Here is a 14,018-nt window from a genome sequence, read left to right on the forward strand (position 1 = left end):
GGCAGCAGCAGCAGGTGGCTAGAAGGGAGGTGCCCCGGCTGGCAGCCACTAGGGACCCTACCGGTGCACGATTTCCATGCACTGGGCCTCTAATTCTTTCATAAATCAGTGGGTTATGGTGCTATTCTAGACTGAAGCTACCTCAATTTCTGATAATCTATGATGAAATTCTGCTAAATAATTTACCTCAAATAATGTGTTTACTTATTAAATGGAACTTTCAACATCAAAATCACTTTTACACATTGATATCTAAAAAAATAAATAATTGTTGCTTTGTGTTATCATGGGTTGAAATTTCTTAAATACAATGTCTTGGAAAATAAAAAAAGCAAAAGAAATTGGACTTCATTCAGCAGAGGGAGGCAGTTCAAGTCTGGAAACATGACCAAGGACGTGTTCTAGGAAGACCGATAATCTAGAATCAAATCCTTATACAGGCACACCTTGTTGTTTTGCCTTTCACGGGTTGCAATCTTACAAATTGAAGGTAAGCCCTCCACCAGCAAAAGGCTTTATTGCGGCGGTCTGGAACTGAGCCTGTGGCACCTCCAAGGCATGCCTGCATTTAAAGCCTAAACCAATGCCTCTCAAGGACGGCACAAAAGAAACACCGTGTGACAGTGCTCTTAGATTCTGTGCTAGGCCCACCCCCAGAATAGAGTTCATTTTGTTTGGGATGAGGCTCAGGCACCACCACCACCTCAGATGACTCTAATATGCAACGAGGGTTGAAAGGCATTGCTTTTATCTGTAGTTTATGTTGATACAGTAAGGCTCATATCACAATTTCTTATATATACTCAAAATTCTGAAGAAAACACATCAAGGTAAAACGACCAGTAACATTAAATCTAAGAGCACACCATTGAACCATTCCCACCACAAAAGAAAAACAAATATTGAATATATACAACTTATTTAATAAATTAATGTCATTCAAAATACAGTGCCAGAACATTATGCAGTTGAACATGCTAGTAATGTTTGTCGTGAAGCACCTGTGCTCATGTCAGATGGGCGGCGCCGCTCCTGCTAGTGGTTCCGGGATGAATGCCAGAGCAGCACTCGTTACCTGCTCGTCCGCACCGGCAGTGCAGAGGATTCCTGACCGGTTCACCCTCTAATCCTACCCACACACACAACAGGTTAAAAAACACACCCTGACGGCTAACGGGTATCTATACACAATCACTCTACAGTAATGCTTGTTATTAAATTAAGATGTAATGACCTGGTTGACCCACTCTAAATCTTTTAAGATGGAGAAATACAACAGCAGCAGGTAGTTATACGCATGAGCCAATGTTAACGTAATACAGAAAGTGGAGGCATTTACTGATGAATGCTCCACCCGGACCCGCACAATGAGGGACTAGCAAAATTTATTGCAAGCCCAGCAACTTAAGTCTATACCTGGTAAATGACCAGCTGATTGGAAGACCTGTATTCTAGAGACAAGTATAAGTTAGTGAAAAGAGAGTACATGCACCTAATAGTATAGTTAGACTGGTCCTGCAGTCATAGCTCTCCCTGTGTAATACCATAAAATGGAAGATCTTCCTCAACTATAGTACAGGATTGAGACATTGTGATTCCAACATGGATGTTAGTGTTAAGTGCAGCTGAACTAATTACACCGAAAAACTGTATTCCAGGACTTCAGAACAGAAGCACAGGAACGAAATACATATGCTAAAATAACCTCAGCACAATTTGTGATATACCACACTAGGAACAGGAAACTAGTTTAATAAGTGAACTTTTTGAACTGTACATACACAGGGCTAACAATGTTAGATAATCTAGATTCTATGCTCTCATGATACACATAAAATTTTACAATTATTGGATAATCTATTTCATATTATGGAAGCATATCTTTCTGCAAGACTCACTTATATATATATTATACTGATGCAAATATTAAGTAGGGCATAAAAATAAAATTTATCAAAGATAGATTTTTATGTACTCATATTAGTCCTTTCATAGCCTCTCTTATTTAGCAAAGAAAATGACAAAGCACGTAAATTAGGCGTGCACCTCCTGAATTCCCCAACAGTACAGGTGGTAGTGCAGCCATTTCTCAATCCAGTTCAAACTCCTCCATCCCATCTGGTGAAAAAAGGTAGGTTGGTGGTTTCCATGGAGATTCTTCAAGGCAGGATGGATAAAGTTTCCCCACAGTGCATCGAAAGTCTCTCCCTAGGTCCCACAGCACACGTTCAGATATATGCTGCCGCAGAGACCACCGGTCGAGTTCCAGATCATACTGGTAAATGACATATTTAGCTCTTTCATTTAAGTGAGTTTCTCGCATAAACACACACAGAGAATTTGAGATCACAACAGCTCGAACGCAGGGGTCTGAGTACCTCTTAGCAGGAATGTTAGCTGCCATTTTCCACTCATTTTTATTCACATCATAAATTTCCACAGTTACTGAAGACCCATCTACAGTGCCTGAAGGGAATCTTAAACCAGAATTGGTGGCAATGTGTAACCCTCCAATATAGAAAATTTTATCACCAAAAGCTGCAGCTGAAGCAAAAGACCTGCTAGTCTGTCTCATGGCCATTTCTACCCATGAGTCAGACCTTGGAAAATAACAATACATGAGGTTCAGCGTCATCACGTAGATACAGTCATGAACCACAACTGCTGCGCTCCACTGCCAAGCACAAGGCAAAGGGCTCACCATTGTCCACTCATCCTTCTCAGTGTCGTATCTTTCTACGGTCCTCCGGTTAAGCTCTCCGCCTACACTATCTCCTCCGATTGCATAAATGTAGCCTTCACAGCAAACCAAGGACGGCTTCACTCGGACAAAAAGCATCGGTGTCTTTGGAAACCAGGTGTTTTGCTGTGCATCAAACCAATAAAAGCAATTCACAGTTCTGAAGGCAGTCTGAAGTTTGCTTGTCTTACTGTGATTTGTTTTTGTGTTTTTCAAAGGAATTTGACCACCTGCTATGTAGATGTCATTATCAGGAGTTACAACAGTCCCAACTTTATGCAAATCAGCTGGTGGGCTACAGAGCTTGTAAACTTTTTCTGCTTGGGGGCTGTAACAGACAGAAGAGTAAAGACCACAAGAATTTTCTGAAGAGGCTTCAATGAAAATCATCATCTCCTCTTTAGTCATCCCAAGTCTTGGTTTGAAAAACTTGGGCATGGATTTATACAGACCTTGAACCACTACAGACTTATCATTGGGCGGCAGACCTTGAAACCAAGCTCTCTGTGTTACTTCTGAAAGTGCATCGATTCTGATTTGGCTAAGAACTGAAGACAAATACTGGGATCGTGATTCTGTATTGTACTCGAGCCACAGCATAGCAGCTTCGCGAACCGTCTCCTCCTTTTCCACATTTAAGTTGTCACTACTGAGAATGTCTATCAGGAGGTCATGGGACAGCTGCATGAACGCTTCCTGGTGACACACAGCAGTGAACTTGTGCTCCACCATTCTTTTAGCACTTTGTTTCAATTCCTCACAACTGAACAGATCAGCAAAGCTCAACAACCGCACACAATTCTCTGCATTTATTTTTTTAATTAAATATTCCCGACAACGATGCAACACATCTTCTACCTAAAAGGAAAAAAAAAAGTTTAATAAAGGCAGAACAGACATTTTATTTTGTGTGGATAACAGTATATTAATCAGATCTCTGTACTGTAGTTTTTATTTTTAGATGCTTATTTGTGACTAAGAGATGTTTTCTGTAATAATAAAATTAGAAGACTATACATATAGTTCTGCATTTTTTCCACCTGTCCAGTGGCCTACTTAACTGCCCCATTTAGGAGCCAGTAGTATGATAGATATTAAACAGGCTCTTAAAATACAAAAGGGAAAGGTTAGAAGTTCATGTATAAGTTAAAAATATATCATTGATAGAACCAAATGGAAACGATGTAAATAAATCATAGTGCAGAAAATGAACATTGTTGAGTAGGTGGAATCTGGTTTTATCAATATGGACAAGATAGCAAAATAAAACCAGAAAACAATACATAATGACTAAAAATGGTTATATATGCCTTTCTTATCTAGAGAGCTAAGACAACCGATCAAAGGAATAACAAATACATTTCTGTATAGTTATAAATTATCTTTATTTACTTATTTACTTATTTTTACAGAGCATGGGAGGAAGGAAGAGAAGGGTGGAGGAGGAGGGTGGAAGAAGGGAGGGAGAGAGGAAAAGATGAGGAGAGAAACAATGTGACAGAGACACATCGATTTGTTGCCTCAGGACCAATCAGACAACTGAAGTCCATGCTCTAGACTGGGAATTAAATCCGAGACCCTTCAGTGCAGGGGCCTACACTCTCACCACCAAACCAAACTTGCAGGGCTAAATCATCTACGTTTAGATGACCTAACCTGGCCACTCTAAATTTTCTAGGTTTGTATTTTCTTAAGAAGAAAAAGTAGATCTCAGATGAATCAGAAGTGTTAACCCACTATACTTCTTCAACATCACAGAAGTTAAAAAGTAAAGAAAAAAATCACAGTGGTTAACTAAAAGCAATTTATGGAGGGAAGTTGGATTGCTTGGATTCAAAACTTGGGTTGGCCCATCAGTCATTTTACCCTATTAGACAAGTAGCTACTTCTCTAAGTCTCAAGTGTATAAAATGGTTATTTTAAGATTTAGATAGAACCTAAAATAGAGCATATAGTACAGTACCTGGCACATAAAAACATTAATCACAAAGCCCTGACTTGGCAGTTCAATTGGTGAGCATCATTCCGATTTGCCAAGGTTGTGGGTTCGATCTCATATTAGGGCACATACAAGAACCAACCAATGAATGCACAAATAAATGGAACAACAAAATCAATGTTTCTCAAAACAATAAATAAAAATATTTTTTAAAAAGTAAAAAGAAACCAGTTAATGTAAACAGAAGAAACTGCTTACCTGCAGGAAGCAAGCTGTTTCATACAGCTGTTCTACAGTGTTGTCATTTATTGCCAAATTACCCGTGTACGCGTACGTAATTATTATCTGTAAGGTGGCTGCATCCACATTCCTCAGGTGTACGTGTGTCTGTTTGCTTTCACTTAGCCCACTCATGAACATGGCCCTACAGCAGAGAGAAAAACAAACCTTTGCTTTTAGTGTAAAACAAATGTAGAGCTAAAAAGAGAAGCTAGATAACATCAGATGTTTATTTAGGGCATTTGCTGATGAACAACTTCTTGGGAAAACTTTTGATTAAGACAACACTAAAGTACAATCCAGTGCCAAAGTCATACCAAACTTCTATTCTACCACGGCATTCTGAGTGACAACGCCAATATTCCTTTACAGGCAAAACTTGGTTTATTTTCACTTTGCCCTATCACTCTTTGTAGATATTGTGGAGGGTTTGTTTTTGTTTGTTTACAAATTGAAGGTAAGACTCGATTTATTATATTTGCTTTGTTGTGGTGGTCTGGTTCTGAATTCACAATATCTCTGAAGTCTGTCATGGGACACTAAAGGGCAATAAAAAGGAACTAAGTAACAATATATGTCATAACACAGATGAACCTCAAAAACATTATATTCAGCAAAAGGAGCCAGATATCAAAAAAAGGGCCGCATGGTATATGAGTCCACTTATATGAAATGTCCAAATATGTACAGGGACAAAAAGGAGACTAGTAAACAAAACATTAAGAATCTATTATTTTAAAATTTAAAGAATGCTTAAAGAATTCCTATTATTTAGGAATATATAAAGCTATCCTTCTGCATGTGAAATGACCAACTAATCAAGATTAAAGTACTTACCTAAAATAAGAGCTACATGTGGCAAGGACCATCTTATGACAAGGGAACTCGGTGCCCTCAACAATTAACACTATGTCAGTAAACAACTGCTGTTCATAAAACAGTTTTAACTGTTCCAACAAGGACACTGCATACTCAGTATTGATCTGCCTCTCGTCTTGAGTGGACATGACTGTATTCCATTAATATCTCCCGGAGCAAATTTAAAAAATCAGTCTTACTGATGGAAGGTCAAGTGAATGTTTCAGAAATAATGAAAGGAGAAATTCCGCTTGCTGTTATCTGCAGCATTCAGAACCAAGACTGACACTTTCATTAATTGAATAGTTTCTTGTTAGAGACTTAAAATCACTCCTAGGTCATCCTGTGTTAATTGGTTCTTCAGAGGTTTTCAACACAGTCTGCAGACATTTTGCTCAACTTTGCAATGGTTGTACAGGCTGTGTGTGAAAGACAGAGGTAGGCTTCGTGGAAACATCCTATGGTCTGTGGGTCTTCTGGAGTAACTAAAAAGAAAAAAAAGTTCAGTTAGAGTATCTAGGCCAGTACACTAGATATTACCATAAAAATGAAACTTGAGGAATGTTTTTTAAAAGTCTATTACATTTAAAATTAATAGACTAAAGAAAATTGACATTTATAATTTTACCTGCTATACAAAATAAAAACATTGTAGAAAACAAGAGGCACATAAATATACATTTTAAAGTTTTTTAAAAAGAATTTTGAAAAACAAAAACAAAAAACAAACAAACAGAGAGGAAGGGAGAGAGAGAGCTAGAAAGGTTGATGAGAGAATCATCGACCAGCTGCCTTCTGCACACCCCCTACCGAGGGGATGTGCCAGCAACCAATGTACATGCCCTTGACCGGAACTGAACTCAGGACCTTTCAGTCCGCAGACAGACGCTCTACCGAGCCAAACCGGTTTCGGCTCATTTTGGGGAAATATTTTAAATGCATTCATAAAAGCTTTGTATTTAATTTACATTATTAAACTATATGATAGACTCAACTTATTTGCAAGACATAAACTACTTATTTTTTAGGCCTGGAGTTCAATTCTATAAGGGAAGTTTATGTAATATTAATCTTCATACAGTGTTTCAATCCTATTTTTTAAAATTAATTTTATTCCTTCCTTTAATATTTTATAAGAGCATTCAATTTTACTGGGGGGAAAACCAAAAACACAAAACAAGATAAAATAGATGTTTTCTTACATGGAAGACTCCCTTATGTGTAAATTTAATACAAATCCTATCTAAATCCTATTTTTTGAGGATTCATCTAGAAGAATGCACAAGAAAGGAGGGCAATTTTGTCCCGACTTATTTCAAATTAGGAAGAGTGGCTTACTTCAACAATGTTGGAATCAATGGCTATGCACAAAAATCCAATTTTAACCACATTGTACACCATTCATAAAAACTCCCACTGAATTAAAAGTTTAACTTTATTTGTAAATCAGTATATCCTATATAATAAAAGCCTAATATGCTAAGTGACCAACTGCTTGTTCAACTGTTAGACCAGTCCCTATAACACACACTGACCACCAGGGGGAAGATGCTCCAACAGGTAGGTTAGCTTACTGCTGGGGTCTGGCTGATTGGGACTGGGCTAGATGGGCCGGACATGCCCTGGAGTCAACCTCCTGCATTCCCCCGGTTTCTAAACTCCTTCTAATTAATTTCCTTTCAACATGTACAAATCCGTGCCCTGGGCCTCTGTTTTGAAATAACACTGATTATTGCAGTATTACAAAGAAATTACAAATAAGGAAGAAAGGAAAACTTATACAGAAAGCTAGTAATGGCTAATTTAAAACTAATTAGATGACTTAGTTCCCATAATCAGAAAGTCAAGTGGCTGACACAACACCTAAAATATGAGAATGACTGGGCCCACTAACAATCATGAAATACCATTCATATATCGGAGAGATCACACTGTACTTCCTGTCCAACTATACTATTACAGAAACTATTTACTTGGTGTCAACTGTCAAATTCCTAGCCAAGTTAACTATGGAAGTAACTGAAACAGATGCAAAGGTAGAATGTGACTTTGGGTCAGTTAAGTAATTACTTTGCTATTCCAGACCTGGGAGCTGCACTATAAATCTAAGTTCTACTACTTACTATACAACCTAAGGCTAATTAATACCTAAAATCACTGGCTATTTCCCCATATTAATAATGCAGCAAAGCCTAGTGTTAGTGAGAATGTGGAAAATGAGCTTTCTTACAGAGGACTAAGTTGGCACATACCTACCTACAAGACCTTATTCAAAACTCTTGGGACTAGATATGTTCTGGAATTTTGAATTTTCAGATTTTATAGAGTAATGTGGTGCACATATCATGTATTACAAGGCTCTCTCAAAGAGCAGCACCCCATAATCAAACATACCAGATGTATTGGTTAATAATGCTAATTTTGTAATCAAAGAAAACAATAATTTCAAGAGAAGCATCAAAAGTGCTTTATTCAAAGTAATGTCCATCGCTAGCTACACATTTCCCCCATCTTACAGGTAGTTTGTGGAAACTGGCCCAATAGAACTTTTCTGAGGCAAACCATTCAGAGTCCCAATTTTCCACTTGCTTGTACGTTTTGAAGTGCTGCTCAGAAAGTGCATATGCCATCGATCAGAACAAGTGGTAATCTGAAGGAGCAAGGTTTGGTGAATACAGCAGGTGGGTTAAAACTTCCCAGGCAAGACCTTTTAACATGTCTTTAACTGGTTTTGAAGTGTGTGATGGTGCGTCATCATGAAGCAAAATTACTCTGCTGTCTTCTGGAACAGAATTCTGGTCATTTCATGATCAAAGTGTGGTTCAAATTGACTATTTGTTGTTGGTAGCAATAAGTATTAATGGTTTCACCTGGTTTTAGAAGCTCATAACATAACACACCTTCCTGATCCCACCAAACGCAGAGCATTGTCTTCTTTCCAAAGCAATTTGGTCTTGCAGTCAATGTTGATGATTGACCTGGATTAATCCATGATTTTGTGCGTTTGGGATTCTCAAAATAATTCCACTTTTCATCGCCAGTCATAATTCGATGCAAAAATGACTTTCTTTTATGTCTTTGAAGCAACATTTTACTGATGACTTTTCGGTTTTCCATTTGTGTTTTGTTCAATTGATGTGGCAACCATTTTCCTTCCTTTAAAATCTTTCCCATTACTTGTAAACGATAGAAAATTGTTTGTTGATCAACGTTTAATCTTTCTGCAAGTTGCTTTTGAGTTTGACACACATCTTCATCCAATAATGCTTGTAATTGTTCATCTTCAAAATTTTTTGATTGACCTGGACATTGTCTTTCACATCGAAATCATCACTTTTAAAGTGTTTAAACCAGCATTCACAAGTATCTTCAGATGGAGCATGTTCACCATAAGCTTCCCAAAGTATTTAACATTACTTTTCTTCAAAATAAACTAATGAATTATAACTTCCTGCAAATGCTCTTTGGCACAAAATTTAACATTTCTTAAAAATATATATTTTATTGATTTTCCACAGAGAGGGAGAGGGATAGGGAGCTAGAAACGTCAATGAGAGAGAAACATTGACCAGCTGCCTCCTGCATACCTCCTAGCGGGGATGTGCCCACAACCAATGTACATGCCCTTGACCGGAATTGAACCTGGGACCTTTCAGTCAGCAGACCAACTTTCCATTTTTATCAACTACAATATCTGCAAATGTATGTATTGTCTACATACATTTGAAAGAGAAGATGTATATAAGACAATGCTTGCATTAAGACAGTGGATACTAGGATTAATTAAATGAAAGGGGCAGAGATTGGGAAATCACTGTTGCAGGCTACAATTCCTGATTATTAGGAAAGTCTAACATTTCAGAGCAGGTCATTAGAACATATTTCATAGTGAAAAATGTCAACTAGAATAAGAAATACAAGTCATACAAACATAATACAATGAAATTCAGGATCTAATAAAGTATAATTTACTTTGAGATAAAATTTAGGTTCTAATATACTTTGTCTAGAATACCCAAGCTTCCAAGGTTCTAATGAGTGAGTTCCACTACACAAAATAATTTCAAACCAAACATTGTTATTAAATGATCATTAGGATTAAATCAGTCAGCAATCCATAGTAATATATATAATTCTACTTAAAAACCTGAAGCACCTCTTCCGGAAAATTATTGCAACTTAAATAATCAATGAGACTGATCAGCAGTTAACTGAGCTGTATATGTTAAAAGAAAGGCAGGATAAAAAAAATGGGAAGGGTGCAAACAAGGATAGGGCAGGGATCAAACAGTGATAAAAGGGCAATGGGCTATAGGTCCTCACCTGTACCGAGCACCTTCAAGTTGTGCATTACTAACCCAGGTGCTGCTGCATCTTCCTTTGCTACCAATGGCAACCCAGAAGACTGAAAACTTATATTGGAAAGAATCCAAGGCTTTCTGGATGTTAAATATTGCCAAAAAATTAAGAACAAGAACTGTGAAGCCAAATTACTTGGGTTGAAAGCCCAATTGGCAACTTATTAGTTGTATGACCTTTTAAAAGATATTTACTTTCTGTGATGTAAAATGAGGAATAAAAATAAACTCTACTCAATTGATTAAGGATTAAATGAGTTTTATAAAGAGGCTGGAGGAGTGACTGACACACAGCACTACTATAAAATATATGCAATTGTTTTTATTGATGCACCATTGATGAAGCTTTTTGTAGTCCTGAATCTCCACACCAGTACCACGTCTAGGGGTCCCAATTACAAGGTCTCAGCACTTAAACACAGTTCTCATTTCACCCTGGGTGAACAGTATCTTAGATAAGAGAAGTTCGTTCAAAGTTTTTAGGGAGTTTTTTGATGGTACAAATCATGATACAACCTAATTCAACAAAGACTAATCCTAAGAAAGCTGGTGCCAGTAAAGAAAAAGGAAATGGGGGCCAGGAAGGCACCAGTCATAAAACAGCCTTTCTTCACTTCAATGGGGAGACAGGCCTCTCTTTAGGGAGAACAAAAGACTGGTGCCAGAAATAGTTTCCTTTCAAGTTATCAAAACAACCCTGACAGTTGAGAATGCTCGGAAGACTCAGTCTTTGAATTGTCAACCACTTCACAAACAGAGTTTTTTGGAATTGTGACAAACACCAATTAAAAAACAAATACTCATCAAGTTTGATAAATTTCAGCAGTGTCCCCTACTCTAATAAAATTCAGAGCTTAGGTCTAGTCCCATGTTCCTCCTTTCTAATCACACTGAAAAAGAACATGGCTCCATCAAGTAAACTATGCTCAGTACCCTTAAGTAAATTCAGGTCACATTGAATAAATTACCGCACTTTTATTTATTTTTTTAAATTACCGCACTTTTAAACAATTAAACAAGAACATAAAGGAGACTGCCATCTATGACAGGATAATCATGTGTATGTCTTTTTTTTTTTTTATGTTACTTTTTTCCTCTTTTTTTCCCTCTGCATTGTGACTTAAGAAAACTTTAGCTAAATTTCCCTAAAGAGAAACTAACCCTTAACTTTTTCACTGGGATTTCAAATCAATGATCTTTTCAGTCACAGTAGCAAAGGAAATTATTTCCCAGATATTCAAACATACTCATGAGGTCATTATGGGCAAAGCCACTTAATGATTACAACTACTACTGATATTACTCAATTTCTTTTAAAAATAAAGGGCGAACTGAGGAATACTTAGAACGTTCTGCCTATCATGGAAGCTACTGCATGCAACCATGTCAGAGGTGTGGGAATAGAGAAAGGGAAAAAATAATTTCGGCACCTCTCATAAAATTATATTTTCTCCAAATCTCTTAAAATAATCCCTTCTTCCAACACCAAAGGAATCTAGGTACTGCAAATACCTGGCAAGGGAACCAGGAGTAACCTTCATATACTTTAAAAAGTTATTTGAAACCAATCTGTCATTTCAAATATTGTCTTATTCAAATATTAGTTGCTCTATTCAAATGCCACAAAACTGAAAATGATAAGACTGATATAAAATGAAGACTTTGGCATTTTCACTCCTATACTTTATGACAGCAGGATCAATCTTTCTTTCCTGGTCTTAGAAATGTGGGCAAGGAGAAAACTCTTGTTTAAAGGTATGAAATAAAGTTGCATTCCAGTTTCCAGGAACTGACCACCCACCTTAAACACATTCATTGTTCCACAATGTTTGGGTGGTATGAAATGCCTCATTATTCCCATTAACCAAGAGAAAGAAAATCTATGGAAGAGTGTAGACTTAAGTACGATGGCACCTCTATTCCCACCGTCTCCTTACAGCCCCCGTAAATAACGGAAGCTAACATTTTATGGTATTGCTTCTTATGAGAGCAAAAAGGGTAGAAGAGTTACAGCATGCAAAACTCTTCCTGCAAAACCGTGCGGAGAAAAAGCACCGCGTGGCCGCTGCCGCCTGCTCCACGGCACCGCCGTGCTGGCGACTTTACTGACCAGCGACAGCCCCCGGGGGATCCCAGGGCCCCCCGAAAAGGCCTTCAACAAGCCCCACCCGCCAAGAGGTCAAAGCGAAGAAGCCAGCTTCACCTCATGGAGCATCCAGGTGGAAAGAAAAACAGAATTCCACATCATCGAGGCTGGAAAACGACGGCCCGGTTTTACTTCTCAATTTACTTTTTAGGTCATAGAAAAAGCCCTTTACGAAAGATTACTAAAATAAGATCACAACTCAGAGGAAAGAAACAACAACAAACCAGCACCCTGCTAATGAGAAGAAAATGCGATTTTGGCCAGACCACACTGCCCATAGGGTTTTGTTTCCGGATGCAGAAGGCACGGCGAGCCAGACCCACGGATTCACACAGCAGCAGCACGTGACCAGCCCTGCAGCCTGCGTCCTCACACGGCGAAGGGATGCAGACGTCTCACCCAGACAGACCCTCCCTCGTACGAGTAACTTTTCCCTTTGGGATTGTTTTTTCCTCCCTGAACTTGGAGGGCCCATCGCGGTAGCGGACCCCTCGAGATCCGCAGTCCACGGGGCGTGGGTTCCTCCCCGCTGGAGCTGGCTGTAAAAGCTCTCTCGGATAGCCAACCCAGAAAATAGAAACAAACGCAAAATAACGACTCGTCCGCTAATAATGGGTCGTCTTCTACCACTCCGCGGCTTCCCAACGGAGAGGGAGAGGGCGGTGGTCGAGTTTCAGATAAGTGACCGATTTCGGCCTAAAGTAAACAACGTCCACAATTTTCCGTTTCAAAGGGCAGCAGCTCCTGCTTTCTTCCTAAAAAATCACGAGCGGGTCACAATGGGGCCTCTGTTCGCCCAGACGGCTTCTTCGGGTGGCCGCGGAGGCACCGAGCGGGGAAGCCCGCACCGAAGGGCTGGCCCTGCTCCGGCCCCCGGTCCCGGGAGCCCGCCGCCCGCCGTTCAGGGAAAAAACGACTTCATTTTGGCCAGGCCGGGCCGGAAACGCCCCCGCAGCCGCCGCCGAGGGGCCGCCGCGACGGGAAGGGAAGGAGGGCGGGCGCCGCCCCTCGCCCTGCCCCTCCCCCCGGCGGAAACGGCTCGGGTTTGAAAGATGCCGCCGCCGCCCCCCGCCCGCCCAGCCACAAAGGGCCGACCCCGTCCCGCCACAGCCCTCCTCCCCCCGCTCTCCCGGAGGCCGCGGCGGCCACTCCCGGCGCCGGCGCCGCCTGCTCACCCGCCTTCCTCGGTCCCGACGGCGGGTCCCGGTGTGGCCGGCGGCTCCGAAGTCCCCGGGCCCCTGGGGCGCGGCGGGGCGGGGGCGTGGTCCCCCGGCGGCCGGAGCGCGGGCCGCGGTCTGGCCTTCACCTCCCGCCCAGGAAGGCTGGGGCCGCCGCCGCCGCCTCTGCCTTCCGGCTCCCTCCCGAGCCCTCCTTCGCCCGGCCGGCCCGTGCTGCGCGGAAACCCGCGTCCTCTGCGGACGCCGCCGCCGCGCGCTCCTGGGCCCGGCCGCCGCCAGGCTCCTCCCCCGGGAGCCGCGCCGCCCGCCCGCGCCGCCCCGTCAGCCCGGCCCGCCGCCCCGCCCCTGCGGCTCTCACCCTCCGCGGCCCCTTCGCCGCCGGGAACGCGCGGGCCGCGCCGCGGGCCAGCCCCGCCAGGCTCTCCTCCTCGCAGCGCGCGCGCCGGCGGCTCGGGCGGCCGTTTCGCAGTTTCCCGGGTTCCGAGCCCCCCGCCCCCGCCCGGCCCAGCTCCCCCTCCCG

General features: G+C 41.3%; 1 protein-coding gene across 1 annotated transcript; it reads right to left on the minus strand.

Moving 5' to 3' along the window:
• Nucleotides 1-902: 902 nt before the first annotated feature.
• On the minus strand, nt 903-13,796 carry KBTBD2 (kelch repeat and BTB domain containing 2). Its single transcript, XM_084896876.1, has 4 exons — nt 13,496-13,796; nt 5,796-6,301; nt 4,938-5,103; nt 903-3,598 (listed from the first exon to the last, which is right to left on the minus strand). The coding sequence occupies exons 2-4, from the start codon at nt 5,963-5,965 to the stop codon at nt 2,090-2,092; spliced, it is 1,845 nt and encodes a 614-aa protein (XP_084753002.1). The 5' UTR covers nt 5,966-6,301; nt 13,496-13,796; the 3' UTR covers nt 903-2,089.
• Between the last annotated feature and the right edge of the window lie 222 nt (nt 13,797-14,018).

This window comes from Pipistrellus hanaki (assembly GCF_964339955.1).
Source record: "Pipistrellus hanaki genome assembly, chromosome: 10".
Lineage (NCBI taxonomy): Eukaryota > Metazoa > Chordata > Mammalia > Chiroptera > Vespertilionidae > Pipistrellus > Pipistrellus hanaki.